General features: G+C 40.8%; 1 protein-coding gene across 2 annotated transcripts in view; it reads left to right on the forward strand.

Annotated features, from left to right (window-relative positions):
* Positions 1-349: 349 nt before the first annotated feature.
* The window catches only part of LOC116327400 (solute carrier organic anion transporter family member 5A1-like), a 49,711-nt gene continuing 29,563 nt past the window's right edge, over positions 350-20,497 (forward strand). Inside the window, exons 1-2 of one of the 2 annotated variants that reach the window (XM_031748987.2) lie at positions 350-448; positions 1,166-2,714. In XM_031748987.2, the coding sequence (XP_031604847.2) occupies positions 1,754-2,714 (961 nt within the window). In that variant the 5' untranslated portion in view covers positions 350-448; positions 1,166-1,753. The remainder of the gene's footprint in view (positions 449-1,165; positions 2,715-20,497) is intronic. The other variant, XM_039602673.1, reaches the window with a different exon arrangement.

Genomic DNA, 20,497 nt, shown 5'->3' on the forward strand with positions numbered 1-20,497 from the left:
TCTAACCTTTGCTTGTTTTTTTTACTCTCACACAGAGGGGTGTTCTTTGCTCTTTATATCTGCTATCATTGACAAAGAGCTGAAAGATTTGAAACAGTTTAGTTTATCTTTTGATTTGACACTACAGTATGAATAAATACCAAACAAATAAACAAACTCGGATAAGTGCATCAGCTACTGGCCAAACTGGTATTTTAAATACCTGCAGTTCCTCAAAATAAATCTCTAAAGTTTCCCTTGCTTTACGAACGATCCCCCCCTTTTTCTTACGCTTTTATTTTATTTTGAAAGCACTTTTCCGGTGTTTTCTCCACTAATTCGCTACATGATGTTTTGGATGTGGAATATTTTACTATGGACGCTGCTTGAATGACTCTTCACTACCAGCCCTTGAGTATTATTTAGTGAAAGTTGGACACGAAGGTCTGAATGATGTCTCATCTTTACCGTATGTCAGGTTAATGAAAGACAATGTCGATATTGTTGTTATTGTTACGGGTTTGTTAGTCGCTAGCTGTATGGCCATTAGCCATTGTTCTTTTCAAAATAAAACATTTTAATCTTCTACACATTATATTGTAAACCCCACATAAAAAACAAACAAACTGTGAAATTGTGATCATTCAGACGGCCTTTCTTCTAATTTGCTAATTTTACTGTTAAGAATTTATTGTGTTTGTGTTAAGCAGACCGAATTCAATATTAGATATCGCTGATTCAGTCACATGTTCAACAGTGATTATATATAGAGGCCACATGAATATACACAGAAAACATTTTTTAGATGTAATATACAGTTAACGGGATTCCGTCGTTTTGTTTAATTTATTTTTGCAATATTTGAGCCGTGTGGAGATAATTGTGGAAACATGCATTGGTCAGTAAAGTTACTACAAGCTATATTATCTTAATTAGTCTAGAAAGGCCGAAATGGCCATTACATTTAACAGTTATGAAGTTGTGTTTCTTGGAGTTTTCTTACTAAAATTGGAGCTTTTATTTTGAAGTGTTTCCGGATTGAACCGGGTTGTTTTCAAAACAGCGACAGACAGCAGCTGAGCAGCACTGCAGTGATCTGCAGCTCTGTCTCTGCTCGCTGTCTTTGGTTCTCCTCGACGACTTCTCCCCGTTTCCCTGATTTTTATTCGTTCATGTTCCTCTCCAGGAATTTGCACCGAAAGATAATCCCTAAATGCCAGCCCCCCTCGCCCGCTGGGAGGACAGCTGGTGCAGTGATAACATTGGAGTCGGGGTTGCCCTTGACTTGGGCAGGACTTAGGAGGAGGAGGGGACGACGATCATGCAACCTGATGAAAGAAGTTACATTATTGTGGCTGTGTGATCTGCATCGGCAGGGCTGTCAGGGATGCTCTGTGAATTAATGTCATCCCTGCTCCCGGCCCAGGAGCACCAGCGTCCTGCTGAAACAAGCATCTGCAGGGAGCCCTGGCCCCGGAGCTCCGCTGGCCGAGCCGAGGAGGCCTGAGCGGTCTCCACCTCCGGATTATGGTGGATGGTGGCAGAAGGCAAGTGTGCATGACAAGATAAACAAACCCAGAGCTGTCTGCTGTCCTGCAGCAGAGATAAAGTAGAGGCTGTAAGCGTGCTTGTCATTGTTGCTTTTTTGGGTCTCTTTGTGTGAGTAGATGTTCCTATTAATAATAGATGTGATGGCCAGCAGCCCCTGAACTGTAAACGCGTTCTTTGACTGGACCGGCTTGTTTTTTGAACCTTTAAAGAAAGTTGACTGAAAATGATGGCTGACCACGAGGAAGCAGAGCTGTCCGAGTCCCTTCAGAAGGAGGACGGGTTTTCCAGCGAGGTGGAGGATCCAGGTACGAACTTCAAATCTAAAAGTTTGCCTGTTTTAAGTGAAGCTGCACCTCAGGAGAAAACCTTACTGGCGAGCTCAGCGCGGATGTCCATAACGGCCGAGGAGAGCACAGAGTTCATCCAGATCCCGCCCAAGACAGAGTCGTTCCAGGCCGAGTCCCCGACGAGAGGGAACTACCCGCCAAAGCCGGGGAAGTCGGCGCTCAATAGGCCGACCTCGTACATGGAAAACACGGAGATCCGAAGGAGTAAACACATGGCTAGGAGGAAGCCCCCGGGGTTTTTCGCCACCAGGCTAGCTCAGATTCGTCTGCCCAGTCGGAAGCACCTTGGCGTCATCTTGCAGGACTCTCGCTGCTTCCTGTTCTGCATGTGCTACTTGACGTTCATCCAGTCGCTCATGGTGTCTGGCTACCTCAGCAGCGTCATCACCACCATAGAGAAAAGATACAGCCTGAGGAGCTCCGAGTCAGGCCTGCTCGTCAGCTGTTTCGACATCGGGAGCCTCCTGGTGGTCGTCTTCATCAGCTACTTTGGTGGGCGGGGCCAGAGGCCTCGCTGGCTGGCAGTGGGGGGCATTTTCATCGCTGTGGGTGCTGCCCTGTTCTCCTTACCTCATTTCATCTCCCCGCCCTACCAGATCCAGGAGGTCAACTCATCTTCGGCCAACGAGGGCCTGTGCATGAATAGCAATGCCAGCAGGGATCGCATTGATATCACTTCCTGTCCCAGAGACCAGGAGGGCAACGAGCACAACCTATACGTGGCGCTGTTCGTCATCGCTCAGATCCTGGTGGGCATGGGGTCCACACCCATCTACACACTGGGGCCCACGTACCTGGACGACAATGTGAAGAAGGAGAACGCCTCGCTGTATCTAGGTAAGAGTTTGGGGGAATGTTTGGTTAGTTTTTCCTGCCCACCTTAAATATGGAGCAGTTCTGCTGGGATTTGTACATGCATCCACCACCAGCATGGAGGCCAGTAGCAGCACAGTGGCGAATTGGGCATCACTGGCTCACAGCAAGACAGCGCTGTGAGACTTTTGCATGTTCCCCCTGTGTTTGCGTTTTGCTCTGGCAGATCTGACAAAACTACAGACACTATGAAAGATGGATGTAGCCACCATGATTACTAACCAGACTTCCACTGGTTTGTGAAATCCCATTATGAAGCCTCAAGTTGAACATCATTTCACTGTAAAAACGCCCACCTTTTCCCAATGAATGCACCCACGATAATCCTCTAGAGACTCTTAGAATGACTAAAATTTCCAAATTGGGCTTAATGTTTATTCAGTGGGACCTTAGATGAGTAACTGAGTCCATAAGCTCATCAGGACAGAGTTTAGAGAGGTCAGGTTGGAGGGTTGTTCTCCTATTAACTTCTATACAACTAGAAGTCCAGCTGTTGGCCCCTACTGGCTATTAAGAAGAATGCAGGTTTAAGTTTAAGGCATTTCTGCGCTGGCTTCACCTTTAAGACGCAGCCGCTACATCCATGTTTTATACTGCCTGTGCTCACCACTCAGCAGCCGTACTGGCCCTGTCCAAAGTTTTAATCAAGTTTTAAATTAAGAAAATCCATTTGAAATTATGTTAATTTTAAATAAATTAATAAAAAAATGTGAACTGAATGAATCTGGAGTTTTAGAGAACTGTAAAATTAAAGTGAATTAAGGTACTAAAAGGCAAAATAATGCTTTTATTAGAAAACAGTAGTTTCTTTTATCTATCATCTGGTTTTAATAATAATTGTTTTATACTTGTACTACACACACAAAGCTGCACACCATGATGGCTTCGTTCACGGCTATGTTAAAGTTCAGTGACTTTGGCTCCTCCCAAAGGAGATCTGAACAGACATTACCGTTAGAAGGACTGTAAGTACATTTACCTACATGTTTATTGTAAATGGTCTTCACCGGCGGTGCAGTAACACAACTAGCCCACATGTTTTCCCAGTTTGGCTGATGATTGGCTCTTTTTAGAGGCAGTGATGGGACAACCGCCATCTGGAACCATACATACAATAAAATGGGCAATAACTGACCTCACCTGATTAATGCTGGGAAAAACTATAATGTCCAAACCCTTTACAACCCTATGTAAAGTAAAAATATCTTGAATCAAAAAAATCATTATGCATTGTGTATTTTTCTCTAATAGTTTCATACATTACTTACTGTGTGAAGAAACCTCCACAAAACAAATTATAATCCAATTTATATGACACAAAGAAAACTATGAGGTTTATAAACACATCTGGTTTATTAAACTAAACGACTAAAAATGTTACAGTTTAGTTGATCTCAGCACTGCACTGAAAACCTACGAAGCACAAAGTAGTTGACTTTACCAGCAGATGCTACGACACAGACATAGAATTGGTGTCAATTCTGCTTATTGTTCTTTGTTTATCTATAAAATGGTTAAAAGAGCTATTAAGTAATATCCATGTCGTGTCTTTTGTCCAAGCCTAAAAGTTAGCTGAAGTTCACATTCATGATCAAGAAAAGTGATCGACTAATGGATTAAATAGCCTGAAGAATGGCTGGTTACATGTTGGTTTGTTAGGTTATGTGTGTTTTATATGCTTCTTTTCCTCCAGTCATTACAATCCAGTGTAACAGCTGTGAATTCACTGTGGCTGCAGCTGCTTCTCCACACTGATGAAGGACTCTTAGAGCCTCTTTAAAACCTATAGCTGTGAAGCTTTTGTTTTTATGTTATTTTTTGGTGACGCAGTCATAAAATGAAAAAAGATGTGCGGAGTGAAGAGATGTGCTACAGAAGATATTTTAATGTTAAATACTGAGCTTTATTATAAAAACCTGAAGTTGTTGATCTTAGCCACGTCTTTCTGTGAAAAGCAATCAGTCCTCCCACCTGACTCCCTCACAATGAGCTGATGTATTTTAATTTTAGAGTAACTTTATTTGTTAAATTTATGCAATTTTTAGCTTCATATTATGAGAACTTTATTAATTATATTCCTTCAAAGTACATGTGGTGAGCCAACCATTTCCCTGTATTTTTGAACCCTCACACCTTTGTAAGTGTAGCAGATAACTACATAAAAAACACATTTAAGGTAAAAGTAAAAAGAACTGTCAAAAAACTGCAAGCAAATCAGTTTTAGTCTAAATCCAAATCCATCTAAATCTTATGTTTGTTCAGATTCGATCAATGTCATGGGATAGATCATAGTTTCAACATAGTTTCAACATCAGAACTTCACATATTTCATGAGTCTGGTGTAGAGGAACAGAAACAAGCTTTCATAGCCTGGATGTCAGATCTGTTTTCTGATATTTCACCAAAGAAAACTTAAAAAAGTTCAGTTTAGGTCAATTTTCCCGGCTTGTATCTGGTCAGAACCAGTGTAGCATCGGAAAGGTCTCTACTTTTTGACAGCAGGCTAATCTTCTAGTGATTTCTTCTATCATAACAGGCCATCAGTAGGCTACGTAATCCCCGTTAACTACATTCACTTTGGGTTAGCCGACTGTAACTAGAGCTTTGATTTCAGATATTAGCTGAGCAAAAAAATCATACCATTTGCTGGGTTAATTTTTTTCTTTTTAGAAGTTTCTTTATAGTTCTTTATAACTCATTGGCCATAGCTTATATTTAAAAAGGCTTAAAACTACAAACTCCAAGGATGATGAAACCTTGAGGCGGTGAAGAATACTAACAGTGTCTTCCAAGTTAGCCCACTGGTTAGTTTAGGGCAATACAAAACATTCAGTTTGTGAGCCCTGGCTTAGAAAAGACTTATCAGATGTTGAAGGTGTTTAATTATTATTTTTCTTTTTAAAGTGGTTTTAAATTTTAAATTAAAAGACAATATCCAGTCTTATGGGGAAGCACAGCTGGATCTGCATCTGGCTGAGTGAAGAGCATTAGTGATGTCCAGCAGTTGTTGGGTGATGATTGGCTTTTCACTTCATCCCAAAAGTGTTAGATTAGGGAGGAGAAAGACCAGTTAAGCTCATAAAACTAAAACTATTTTTATATTTAGATACCTGCTCTGTGACAACACTGAGCCAGTTGTTCATTTCATAGCATCGTGGCCTACAGACCACAGACTTGGTCCAGAGAGTTCTCCAGCCAAATGGGTTAAGTGACCCCCCCCCCCTCCTTTTCACATGCTTCCCCAGAAGTTCTCGCCCCAGTAGCCTCAGACAAGGTAAAGCCTAATTAAACCGCCAAATGAGAGCTGAGTTATGAAAGGGGTGGGGGTGGGGAGGTGGAGGGAAGAGGGGAAGCTCTTACATGCATTCCTGTCATTTGGTGGTGGGGGCAAAAAAATGAGAGCCTCTGTACCCAAGTCTTGGGTACAGCCTGAGCTCTGTGTTCTTTTTAGCTGAAATTGAGAGGCTTTTATCAGTGGATGAGCTGGATGGCGGTACACTGTCACCTGGATCGTGATTGGATGCTTTCCAAGCACGCAAAATGTATAGTAAGGGAAAAGTTTCAAAATGAGCTCTATTTGGCTGCATTTTGCAAAGTGCAGCCTGTTGGTCTTCATTTCAGGGGGAAATAAATTTAATGAAAAACAAAGCAGAAATTCCAAAAAAAAGACGCCTCAATAGCTCCTCAGTTTGTCTTAGAAAGAGCAACAACTGGTGTTGTCTTTTCTGCTTTTTTTAATCTATGCATCCATTTTCTTAACCACTTGTACAATTCAGGGTCACAGAGACTTGCAGCCTTTCCCAGCTGTCACAGGTTAAGGCAGGGTAAACCCTGGACAGGTCGCAGGGCTAACACAGAGAGGCAGTCAACCTTTTACACCTGTAGTGTCTTTGGGAGAATGCTGAGTACCTGGACAAGGAGAACCCAGACAGGGACATGGAGAACATGCAAACTCCAGAATGGCCCCAGGCGAACGGGAGGTTCAAACCAAGAATCTTCTTGCTGTGAGACAACAGTGCTAACCACTGCTCCACCGTGCCAGCAACATATGGTGCTGGGAAGGGGAAATTTAAAAATTAGTTGTGTTAGAAAATTGTAAAACACGGAAAAAAGTGAATTTCAAAGTTAAATCAGAGGTATCATACGATCCATAATATTCTTATTAAAATATAAATATGTCAATATTTTAAAATATAGATACATTATTGTTATTATTTTCTCTTTTTGAATAGGAATATGTACAAAAATCTAACAAAACAAAAACAAAAAAACGTTACCCACATTCTCCCCTAACTGAGTCGGGTTTGTCTGGCAGAACCCAGTTGACCAGTAACCGTTGGCATTCTTTTGTGATGGCTTAAAGAAAGCATTTGTTCACAGCAGCGAGCAATGGCTGGATGTGACAGAGCAATGCAGAGCAGGGCAGCGTATCCTCAGTGAGCACGAGGTTGGCTGCAGAAACACGGCGATGTGGTCAGCTGGGTTAATGGCAGCTGACAGCTCCTTCAGTTACTGGAATGAGGACATGGGCTGTTTAAAAAAATAAAAGTGTCTTGTTTTCAGTCCTGATGGTGAATGTTGTGTGTAGGTTTACATTACCATCACCTGGTATTATATAAGTAAGATGCTGTGTTACTGGGAGACAGAATCAGAATGTTTTGCTCCTGTAAAATCTTGACTTCTACTGGTTTTGCTTCAGTGTTTGATTTGCAGATTGATAGCATGTCTGCGTCAGTATGCTTAAATCTTGGACACTGAGAATCCTCCCAGTCACTCCCACCACTGGATTTCTCTCATAAGTTACAACTAGTTCACCTCGCAGTTCCCAGTGAATGCACAGGAGAAAGAATGGGAAGAGACTGCAGTGTTTTTCAAGCTTTGTAACAGTGGTCAGCACGTGCACAGATTAATTTACCTGTTAAAATTTTTAATCTGTTAATTTCTCAACATGTAAACACAGGCAGAATGAAATGTTGCTGTTGTTACACAGTAACGGTTAAAATTAGTGTTTTTCTTTTGTTTTAAATGCAGTCCAGGTTTTCTTAAATATCACATGTAGTCATTTTGAGGCTTTGTTTGAAGGTTTGGCTCTCTGCCTCTCTCTTGCATGAGTTGGGATCTACTCTGCGTCTGATATTGACCATGGAGAGTGAGCACAAAGGGCTGACTGTACTCGGATAGGCTCTTACGGTGCTTAGCCTACTTAGGTTATTATATTAGTGACATGAGATGAGTGGAGACAGATGATATCTTTGCTAAATCTGAAGCCATACTGTGAATTCAGCTATCCAAATAGACCACAGCTGCATTTATCTGGGCTGAAGATCTAACTCTGCAGACATAATTTTACCAAAGCAAATTTGGTGAATCTGAACTGAAATCAATCTGTGCCACATGACAAATTATTTTCCTGATTCAGGGCGTCACTTAGTTTCTCAGGGCTCTTAATGGTCACTTAATGGGGGGGAATTTTAAACTGGAGTTTCTAGTAAATCTTAAGTCCGACTGGCATGCCCATTGGAAACTGGGCCAGCTCGCAGCAACACAATGCAACGTTTTCTTTGAGTGTGGCCCTGACTTGTAAAAGGAAAAAAAAAAGCAAGGTCTTTCTGGGACAAAGATGGGCTTTAGCAAAAGTAATTTGTTATTTAGAGAGCTGTAGAACAACTGGATGTTTATAAGACTGCTATCATCTCTGCTCACAATAACAGTACTTCTTGTTCAAGTACATGCTTTTAAAGATGGACTTCAAAGAGGAAGCTGGTATGTAGTGATTGTACTGGGGCTCTCACAGCTCGAGGTCAGCACCTTTAGCCTGGACTCCTGGGCTAAAGGTGACGGAAAAGTGAAAGCCCTGATAGGTAGCCGGTAGACCTTTCACCTTAGAGTTTAATAAAGCTTAAAATCCATCCCAGAACACACAAGGCTTTAATTTAAGAGGATAAAACCGTTCATACTCTCAAACTTCTGGCGTGTAGCTTGTTCATGAACATTTTTAAGTTCACTGATGAGTGATAAGGTGATGCATCTGGACTGAGACGAGGTACAGACAGGGGAGGTCCTTGTTTTTGAACATTTATCACTGTCTGCTGTAAACACACATTCTGGTCCGTATTGGCCCATCTTTGTGTTGGCCTACATATGAGATCACGCCCAAAGGCAATAACAGACGACCATTAGAATAATTCAGGACAATATTGCTTTGTAACCCCAATAAGAGGCGCTCTGTTTGGCTGCCATGCGAGGCAGAGGGCCACGCTGCAGCCACTTGAAATTTTAATGTGCCAGCTCAGAGACGCAATGTGGTCCTCTCTGGGTGTAACGCTGCTGCCATGTTTGGCATGCTTCGTTACGTTAGCGCTCCATGCATATGACCTCAGACCTGTCGCCTCGCATGTTTTTTTTTCTTTTTTTCTTTTTTTAGGGGCAAGTAAAATCAGTGTTATTTACAACCATGAACTGCCAGTGTGACGGTCTAATTGGGTTTAAGTTCACAGTAGATTAAATCACTTATTTTTGGCTAGACTTTGGTGCATCCACACCACAGGAGACAGATTTTTGTGTCTGAGTCTGCATACACCTCCCCACTGAATTGTCTCAGGATCAGGATTCGTTTGTGATATTATCTTAAAACCATCAGGAAATATCTCTGTTTTTTCTTATGTCTTGTTGTTGTGTAATTGTAAAGCTGTGATATGAGGCGTCCAGCTTTATGGTATCTGGCAGTGGGGAAAAAAACAGTCAAAACCACATCTGGATCTAAAGCAGATGTAATTCACCTCTGGTAAAATTTCATCCCAAATCCTTCCATAACTTTTCAAGTTATCCTGCTAACAAACAAATAAACAGCAAAACATAATAAATCAACAATGTTCCCTTAGTTGAAAAAAAGCAGGATGTAGTAAATATGATACAAAATAAAATTAGAAAACATTTTAAAAGTTCAATAAACACTATTTAGAAAAAAAAATTAGAATTGTCTGGCAATTATTTTTTTGTTCAGGGTTTACAGGGTTATCACCACGACACGTGACATTTAAACCTTTTAAGATTTAAAGTCATGGCTTCCTTCTGAGTTTTCTTATTACTCAGAGATCAAGCGTAAAAAAACTATCATGGCAAGTTTGTATATCTTAATGCTTAATACAACAGGACTGTATGTAAGACAGCATTTAACTGTTTACTCTGTCTTAATAAACAGGTAAATAAAATAAAAATGGTATCAGTCATTACAGTGAAGCTACATACGGTATGAATGTGACGTTTCCAGTTTTTAGCTTTAGACGACCTGATATTTGGGCTGCGAATTACATAATGAAGCAACCATAAAGTGTCTTAGTGAGGTGTAACCAGATCAGCCCCAGTCAGATCAATCCCATAAGTATAAATATGTTTTATCACAGCATAAATGTGATCACTCAGAACAATTTGTATTGATTGGTAGTTCACATTCCCTCTAAGAGAGCACCAACAGTGCCAGCCAGACGCCCCCCCACCCCCACTGCACAACAGAGTCACCTGAGCCCCTCACTGTTTGTCATCAGGTCTATATGTGGTGCATAAACACTGCTTCCTCACAGTGAGGTGCCAGTCAGGAGACTCAGGCAGAAATGATGAGAAACAACGTAAACAACATTGTAAAATAACTGTTGAAATTAGCTACCGTGCCTTATTTAGCCTGATGTATTCTTCCCATCGGCATGATCTGCATTTGTCACAGTAAGTGGTGAAGTTGTGGTTAAGGTGGAAGCGATTCAGAAGCATTAAACTAGGCCACCACGAGTTATGGTGGTTAGCCATAGAATAGAATAAGCTACATGTTTAGGTACTGTGATCCATTTAGTGCTTTGAGGTATTAACTTTACTTTACACTGAGTCTGTATGTCTAAATGAAAAAAAAGGATGATTATAGCGCTCTTTGATTATACCTGAAGATATTTACAACATTGAGAAGAAGAATGTTGAGCTTTCTGCTTGGCCTGTAAATCAAAGAATTAACGATCCAGCAGTTCATCTTAAAACTGCTGTGAGTTACTTTTCTGTCAGCCAATTGATTCTTTCTTTGAAAAATCATCAAGCTCCAGGAAAAAGCAACCTGTAAAGTGAGGGCATGAAACCCTCATGCTGTCACAGCTTGAAAACACTCGGGTTTCTAACAAAACAGTTTTTTTTTCCTTGGAGGAGCATCAGATGTTCTTAAAAGCTGCTTCAGCAGCGTTTCACTCTCTGGCTTTGAGCCACACATGACACGAGGGTGGGTTATCATGTTTCTGGGTTTGTGTTCTCAAATATTGATCTGGTCAGCAGCAGAGACAAAGTGAGAGGAAGGATTTCGTGTTATTTACCTCTGAGGGCTTTCTTTCTTTTTCTTTTTAAGTAAGAGAGGAGCAAGGTGCTTAAGCAAACAGGCAAAACAGGCAGGGTTGGCAGTTCAACACTACGCTGTTATATACCATAGACACTCATGGTGATGGGTAATAAATGGCATTCAGTGCTGTATAAATCTGTTTATCCTGCTTGAGTTGTGTTTGCAGCTTAGATCAGACCAGGTGTACAACACAGGGCCACATTTGGCTCCAAGTTTGTTCCTGACCTGCTCGTGTTTGGCCAATGAATCGCCGTTACGGGGGTGAACACGCGGAGATACAAAAAAAGAAGGATTTGAGGAGGTAGACCTCTCAAGGTGAACGTAACAAGACGAATCGAGGAACAATCTGGAAATAAAAGTGCAGGAAATGTTTAAAATAAAAAAGCGAGCAGTGACTGTTTGGTTTTTGGTGAATCCACATTTGTGATGATGTAAAAAAACAGCTACCAAATATATTTGTTGATCACAAATCGTATCAGTAAGCTGCTTCGCAATGAATTTGGGGGCTTAATGCAGCCCCAGCAGAGTGGACACTGTTCACCTTGTGTGGATGTAAAGGTTAGATATAAAGTAAACTCAGAGGCAGGTGCATTTGAAAGTCAGTTACTTTACTGCAGTTTTTGAGATTCATCTCATCCTTGCCTCCACACGTCTTATGAAGAGATGACAGGAAATGTGCGTTACTGACTTCTTTTAAGCCTTTGTAGAGCTTTTTTCTCGGTTCTTTACAATTCTTTATAAGCCCGAGTAAAGGCCTGCAGCTGGAGCTCCTCAAGCAGGAATCAGCTTCAATGCTCTGATTTAAATCACACTTCAAATGACAAAAGCGTATAAAAAGTTTGCTTCCTGCCCGTTTGAGTCTCTGCTGTAGCTGAAATGCTGCCGTCGCTGTGTTAAGGGAATGGCTCATATATAGGGCAGTAAGAAATTCATGTGGTTGATGCTATTATTTTACCACTTTGGTGTCAGGCTGTTCTCTCGGATCAGGTCTGGTTTCCTGCTGTTGTGTTGCAGTGGAATTAAAAGATCATCACCAGGCTGCAGTTTACTCGTCTCTTTTTTTTTTTAATGCAGAGGTAGTGGGAGACTGACCGTCAGGGATTAACAGCAAAAACCACAAACCAGTTGGTGTGCTAAACCTGTCTGTGTGTGTCTGTCGGCTACGTTTACTGTGGGTTTTATGTGTGGTCATTTTCTAAAGGTAACAGGTTTTCTTATCAGCAATTTTAAAACGGTTTAATTAAATCTTTGACTGAAAGTTCTGCTATTTCACAGAGGGGAACTCCACTTTTCTGTACTAAGATTTCCAGAGTTAAAGAGTGGATATGTTGGTATTTAATGATCCACTCTGGGATCCAGGTGCTGTCCTCACTTAAATATTTTAAAAGATTTGAAGCCAGAAGACCGCTAATGCTGTAAATCCCAGTCACGCAGCCCGTCAACTTTACTTAAAATTCTAGTGGACTTCCCAATATTTCATAAAGGCCAGGTTACACTGCCTGTTTATTTTATCTGCCCCAGAAACTTTGAAGCTTTGCACTTTGAACAACCATAGACTAAGTATAGTTAACCTGGGAAGCTGCTTCCAAGCTGTTCTACTCTAATGCATAATTTCATTAAAATACTTGGACAACAGTAATCTTTACTCAAATCCTGTTTTTTCTTTTAAAAAGTATTATTTTGGGTTATTGGAAATGCACCAATTTTAATCCTAAAGTGAATTTTAATGACTTTTTCTGATTCTGAGGCTCTGTAGTTTCTGGAAAAGTGTGTTAGAGAGGTGTGGTCATAATTCAATCAGCATAAAGGCACACTTGCAGACTTCAACACAAACAAGCGCACAAAATCAGAAGAGTTTTGTGTTAACACTTTGCTTTTACTTCTCTGTGAAGAAGTCTTTTATATTATGACTACTTCCTCTCAGGGGATAAATGACCACATCGCTGGTTCTTTCACATATTTTTGTCCCTTGGTGACTGACTGAGTAACTACTTCTTCTGTGCCCTGGTCATTGTTTATTTAGAATGAATTATGAAGGCTAAGTCCCCAACAGTTGGAAATTGGTTTGGAGATTTCAGTAAATGTGTTAGCGCTCCACCCAGCTTTTTACCTGCAAGCAGGCAAAGCTTGCTTGAAAATTACCCACACTGCAAATGCAAAACAGTAAACCTTCAGTTCAGATAATAATAATAAAGTCAGTGCAGTAATAGAGTTTGCAAAATGATTATGCAGTTTATTTGATCCTGCGTTACATAATGTGTTACAAAAGAAATCGGGTATTTCATGTGAAGGCACAGACGACCTTTAATGGGTTACGCCATTAATTTGATTCCATACTGATGTTATTATGTCTTCTGTCCTGATTTCTTGTACAAATTTGAAATGTGCAGATATTTTATTTTGATAAACAGATATAGATGAACCACTTGGGCCTGTTTAAACTGTACGCTGTTATGTGAACAAGCTTCTTTAGTGCGTAGAAAACTATTGAAATGGAGAATGAAATGAGGTGATTTGGGGTAACCTGGCCTCTCATGCTTCAGCTTCTTTAAATCTGTCTCTAGAAAGCGCCGCGATATTTGGAGCTGTGATGATATTAAAGCTTTGACACATCTGTGGTTTTAGTACTTGTGATTGTTGAGCTGCGGTGCAGTGTGATGGGCAGGTTGGTGAGGAGCGAGTGAAGCGCTGACGAACATGAGGATCAGAACACGCGCTGAGGTGAAACATGCAGGAAGCCTCCTCACAGATTTCATGGAGGCAGGGAGTCTGACGTTAGCGCTCACATCCCGCCGGGAAGTTGTAACCAGACCTTGCTGTGTCAGCAGGTTGCTATGACAACGCTGTCATACCATAACATTTCATTGCCCCCCCCCCCGTCCTGGGCTGGGCTGGCCTCAGCGCTGTCCGTTCGCCAGTCTGTCTAGCGAACCGCTACGCCGCTTGCCTCCTCACTCAGCTTTTACTAATCCTGTCGTGTGCAGCTGCACTGTTGTACACCATGATTAAATCATACCATCAACTGGCAAACATCTAATAAAACATCAAATGAAACTTGGCAACTCCAGTCCTGATTTATGCCTCTGATTTATGGGAATAGACTGAAGGCTCACAAGCTTGTGCCTGCTGACTGAGCTCCGTGTCTTTCTGAAACTCATGATTTTTTTTTTTTTAAACATTAATTTCAAAATTACCTTTATTATGAGCATTTTGCAAGCTCTGAGCTTTTCCTCTAATGTACAGCTGCCATAAATCTCTTTCACGGCCCTGCTGTGAGTGTGTGTTGCTGCCCCAGCAGGTCCAGACTGCTGTAATCAGTGTAGCAGGGAGCCGAACTACATATGCGGACTCTGTACGTGATGCTGTAACACCTGAGAGTGCTCTCTGTGCTCATTATGCGTGATGTTGATGCAACTCTTTGGCTGCAGCAGTATTACAGCACATTAGGGTATTGTTACAGAGTAATCTGCAGTTATCAACACATGAATGAGTGACATGATGCTGGCCAGGTGAAGGATGTGCTTGAAAGAGAGAAGGAAAGATGGATAATTAGCTACCTGCTCACTGTAACAGCTGATGTTGGTGCCACTGAAACATGACTCACAGTGCAGTTCAGATTGTGTCTCAAACCAGAACCAACCAGATCAGACTGCTTGGCTGCTTCTACCTGTTGTGTAACAAGCAGCATATTGAGGCTCTCTATGTGAGTCCGGCACACTGTCAAGGATCAGGGTGTCTCAGAGGCATCTCAGACTACATGTTGTACAGCTGACGCTCATGAGGAGGACGAGGTCTCTGTGTGTGTGAGAGAGACTGGTTTGGTTGGTCTGCCTGTTCATTAGCAGTGTTACTCTAAAAGTTACAGAGGTTTGTGGAAAATTTTTGCCTGAGGTGGGGCTTAGCCAAACCCAGAATATGGATCTGATCCAGATGTGGATACTGGGACTTTTGAAGGATTGTTTATTGTGATATTGGACAAAACTGAACTTTCTGCCTCATTTTCTAGGAATGCACCCATGCAACTCTTTTTGATAGGATAGATTTGTGTTGGCTTTGGGTATCTGCTGGTGCAAGGTACTGATCCGAAGCCAGGGTTAAATGAATAAGCTGAGAGGCATTGTTTGATTAGCAAGTGCTTAATTCAACATTTATATACATTACTCCTCCTTAATCCTCGTCATTTGTAAATATACATATATGTTTATCCATCTGTTACCGATACACGATGTACAGCTTATCACTGCTAGTTATATTCATAATCACAATCACTGTCATAATAATATATCTGTATTTATCTAATTTATTTATAAATGGCCTAGTAAGGAGAAATAATGCTATATAAATGATTAATTAAGCACTTGCTAATACCTTGCTAATGCTTAATAGTGTGACATTATTTTAAAGTGCTACCAAAAATTTTCATGTAACTTATTTGCACTTGTCTTGTCCCAGCCTACTGCAGGGGTGTCAAACATAAGGCCTGGGTGCCAAAGTCGGCCGTGGCGAAGTCTCAAATCAAGCCCACTGGATAGCTTTAAAAATGTGAACCAGTGCATGGATTTCGAAATTTTAACTGTATTTTCATAAAACCATACAGACTAACCACGAACATTTCCCTTCATACTGCACCAACATAATTAACTAACACCAATTAAATCACAGGAAAGTTCCCGTTTTTCAGCTATTAGCGAGTCCACAATAAATTTTAAAACATGTATATGTTTTAATTACAGGTCAGTCTGTGCAATGAACTGTCACAACATTTTCTGTAATTTTAAACATTTATCATGTAGTTTCACCGGTCCGGCCCACTTAAGATCAAAGTTGGCTGCATGTGGTCCATCATGTAAGATGATTTTGACATCCCTGGGCTACTGCTGTCTTAGAGTTGTGCTGCTTTCCTTTTCCTGCCCCTCTTCACTAATGCACAGTGAACGTGAAGCTAACAGCTGAAGTGAAACCGTGTCAGTCTAGATTACAGTAGCACATAATGTGAAGTGAAATTAAGCTGCAGTGAACAAACATCCTAGCTTCTGCTTTCTGTAACACCTCTCTGTCCGAGCATAACAAGAATGAACGTAAACAAGTGAGCAGTAGAGAAATAAAAGTGTCGTCCGATCAAAGCTTTCAGTCTTTTGACTTTCTTGACCGCAATTTGCTGTTAGGTTAAAATTAAATTTTCCAAACATACAAAGAAAAGCTGTAGCAGTAACTGTGAAATACTTCAAAATTGGTGACTCTTTGCTTTTAGCATAGAGTCACCAATATATAATGTGCTAGCTTTTACTGGTGAACTACTGCCAATGCATGGCATTACAAATCAGTCTGTTGTCACAGATACCCAATCCAGCTTTTTTTGTAGCCGGGATTGGACCGACATGTGTCTGTTTGTTCCGTCTTCCTCCCCTCACCCCAGGCTGTTGAAGCAGATGGCTCCCGCAGCCTGTTCTGCTGGAGGTTACTCTTCCTGTCAAAAGGGAGTTTTTCCTTCCCACTGTCGCCAAAGCACTTGCTCATAGGAGGTCATATGGGGATTTCTCTGTTGCGTTATTGTTGGGTCAACCTTACAATATAAAGCACCTTGAGGCAACTGCTGTTGTGATTTTTCGCTGTTTCAATAAAATTGAATTGAATTGTGAAATTAAGAAAAAACTGCGAGTCGTCTACTTTACAAACCACTTCATCCAAATAGCCGTTTGGATCCAGTGACTCAATTCAAGCGTGGTGTGGAGAGAAGTTTCAGCCTCACCTGAGGTGCATGAGTTATACTGAGACTGCCCAAATTGTCACTTGGCATTTGGAGATGTAAAATGAGGCATACATGTTTGACATATTAGTGTTTGTAGCTCATCTGGCCAAAGATTCAGTGAATTTATGCTGTGGCCAAGTGAGGCGAAGTGTCCATTTGTCAGTCCATATTTCACAATAATCCACACTCCTGTAGTTTTGGAAAGCAAAATAACAATCACCTCGTGGGTCTTCATACAAGTTGTGGTCATGGTTAAGGTTATATTAGAGCTGGGCGATAGAACGATAACGATATGTATTGCGAAATAACTTTTTCTCGATAGAAAAATTAAACTATTGCGATAGGCCTCATCTCTCTTGCGCTCTTATAAAAAAAAAGAACAGCCAATCCAAATTAAGTAGCGCAGAGCCGAACCAATCACAGCTGCAGCGTCACGTCACGTGATTTGTTAAGTACAGGACAAGTGCCAAGCCGCATGTCTGTATTTGTTTGGGAAGCAGCCAGCCGCCGTGCCGCCCAGGTAATGGAGGAAATGAGTGTGCCGACTAGAGAAAAATCAACCGAGAGCGTGACCGAAGAGTACCGAAGAAAAAACAGATGATGGTTCCAATGCCGGAGAGCTTGTGGAACGGAAGGGCCACAGAAGTTCCGTAGTGTGAAGGTATTTCGGCTATTTCAAGTCTGACAAAAAACAGAGTAGCGCGCACTGTAAATTGTGCCGAAAGCAAGTCTGGAAATACAATAAACCAGTGCATGCTCAGTCTCTGACTGAAAGCGCTAATTCGTCATTCGGCTTTTGTCAGACTAAAGTAACTGTTAAAACTGTTTGAAAAGCTAAGCTATACAACAAGGAGAGATTGAGAATTTCCTTTTAGTTCTCAGTTTATTTGATATTGACAAAAGTTAGTCAATTTTGTCTGTTCTTCTGTAAAACAAACTAAGATTTATTTTTAGAATTAATATTTTGTTTCTAAGTGGAATTGACAATTTAGTGGTCTGTTTTGTTTGTTCTATTTTGAAACTTAAATGCTTTAGCGGCTGCCTTTTGTGTAGTTTATTATGGGAAATAAATATTTAAATCAAAACAAGCTGCTGATTATTTCAAATATAGTTATTTGGCTTATATCGTGATATATATCGTTATCGCCTGAAATGAAAAAAACATATCGTGATATGAAAAAATCTTATATCGCCCAGCTCTAGGTTATATTTGTTATTTTATGAGCATTTTCATCACTACTACTTGGTCAGATTTTAATAAAACTTGCACACAATGATCACTTCTTGGGTCTTAACCCAAACTCTGCTCAAGCTCACATGTCTTGCTTTACCGGCATTGGCCTGTGAACTGTGACGGATCAGAAGGCAGATAAGCTGCTATGTCACTGACGTTTGTGGGTATTTCTTAGGCTGACTTATGCGTAGTGTTTTATGTTTATTTTATTTAAAAGGGGTAATGTACAGTTATTTAATTAACATGAGCACTTATGTAAATATCTGAGATTTTTAACTGCAGGTTGATGCAATTTATGTAACAACATAAAAGAAAAGGCAAGCTTACATAAGGATCTATGCAGAGATAAAACCCCGAAGTATCTGAATGGTAAAACAAAGACACAACCATTAAACAAGTCAATCACCCCCATTGCAAAAACATAACATATGTTTATAGTAGGTTGGGTTGGGGTTAATGGGACTGCACAGTGTTAACTGGTCTAAGGTTATAGATCATAAAGGTGTTACGCAGACTTTAGAGTTCGGATGATTTTCATTCCCAGGGTTTATTCTACCTTAACATTGATCGTTGGAATGCTGAGGCTGGAACCAAAGATGGTTTCCCTCCATCAGCACAAACACTGCTGCTGTTGATGTGCACTCTGCTCTCCTTCTGCTTCCTCTCTCTTTGCATCCTGTCTCATGTCTGATTTTATTTCATCTTTCTTTTTCCTTTTCTCTTCATGAAAGCCTCTTTATGACAAACCATATGTTGTGCAGGGTACATAGCTGAAGTAAATGTAATAGAAAGCATGGTTTGTGTGGCTTACACTGTTGGATTTTTTGTTTTTGACCTATTTCTTTAACCACTGAAAAAAGTGCACACTGGCTCCTTTGAGCATTAGCAACCTGCTTATAAAACCACTTTTAACAAATAAAGCACATTACTGTTGCTTAATTAACTGGAAGGACTCACAGAGACCTTTGCCAAGCGTCTAGACTTATCTTGCAATTTTAAAGACGGCAATCCAGATCCACACCAAAATTTAAGGTGGACCTATAATGCTCATTTCCAGCTCCATATTTTTAATGGCTTTTTTTCCTGTGCTCCACCTTATTTAAAAAAAGTTGTAATACTGCTGACGGACAAACAGGCACAGACAAAATTCCTTTCACTTGTGCTCCACCTCCTTGAGGTGGAGGGTCCTGGGTCCATACCAGGGCAGGGCTCTTCTGCGCACTCCTCCAGGTGCTCTGGTTTCTTCCATCATTGAAACATGCTAGTTTAATTCTCCTTTTATTGCACTGGTTTATAGCTGGAGTTGGCTGTATTGGCTGCACACAGCTCTTAATGTTTGGGAAGGCTTAAATGGAGAGAATGAATTTTCCTATGGGCATCTTTCAAAGACATCTTAATCTTCTCTTCAGAGCTTTTCTTTTGTTTAAAAAAGTAGTTAAACTAGCAAAATTCTTAATATAACTAGAATACATGATTGAGGGGCTTTTAGAAAAGTTTTTGGTGCTTAATGGTAATGTATTAAGATTTTTCCAGCCTTCGTTGGAAATAAAGAGCAGCAAAGAAAAGCCATCATCCTTCTGGTCCCTGACTACTTTATCATAAAATTTTAATGAAGGTCTCACATCTCTGCTGTCACAGTCTGTCTTTCTTTGTATCATTCATCATCTTCTTTTCAGTTTTTTTATTTTTCTCACTTTCTTTCTGGCTCGTCATATCTCAGCTGGGCCCGTTTGCTCGGCCTACGACCGGCAGCGTGCTCGTCTCTTATCCCTCTGAAGACAGTCACGTTACTGCATCACGTTGTGTAACACGGCAGCCTGCCAGCCGAGGGTTTTCCCTCTTCTTTTGCTTTGTAAGGGATTATCCATGGGTCCCCTCGGAAGGCCTGAGCCCTCAATCCCATCACTCTGTTTTATCATCCCGGAGTCTGGCTCTCTTAGTCAGATGATGTAATAGTTGAGTGGAAGGATGGCATGGAGAGACAGACATGGTGGTTCTGTCAAGATGCTCTGCAGATGAGTAACTGCAGTGCTCACGTTGCTGCCGGCATTTCTGGAATGTGTTGATTTGATTGGGAAACGGTCCCTAAATGAGGAATGTGTGCTGAATCTTTTCATTTTGCTGAGTGTTTGGGGTTTTTGAGAAGTCAGGCAGGCAGGTACATATTGATCAGTTTTCAAAATGTAGCTGAGGGAATTATTATACTATTATTTTTATTTGAAGTAACTATTAACCTTGTCAGAAAATCAACAAAGTATAGATGAGCAGCATACTGCTGTATTTATAACGGGTGAGCTGAAAGCCTCTGAGAAGATCAAATCCATCATGTGAATTATTGGCTATGGGAACGAGACTTTAAAAATTACACACAAATCTGGATTATCAACAGTCAGTTT

This window comes from Oreochromis aureus, linkage group 18 (assembly GCF_013358895.1).
Source record: "Oreochromis aureus strain Israel breed Guangdong linkage group 18, ZZ_aureus, whole genome shotgun sequence".
Classification (NCBI taxonomy): domain Eukaryota; kingdom Metazoa; phylum Chordata; class Actinopteri; order Cichliformes; family Cichlidae; genus Oreochromis; species Oreochromis aureus.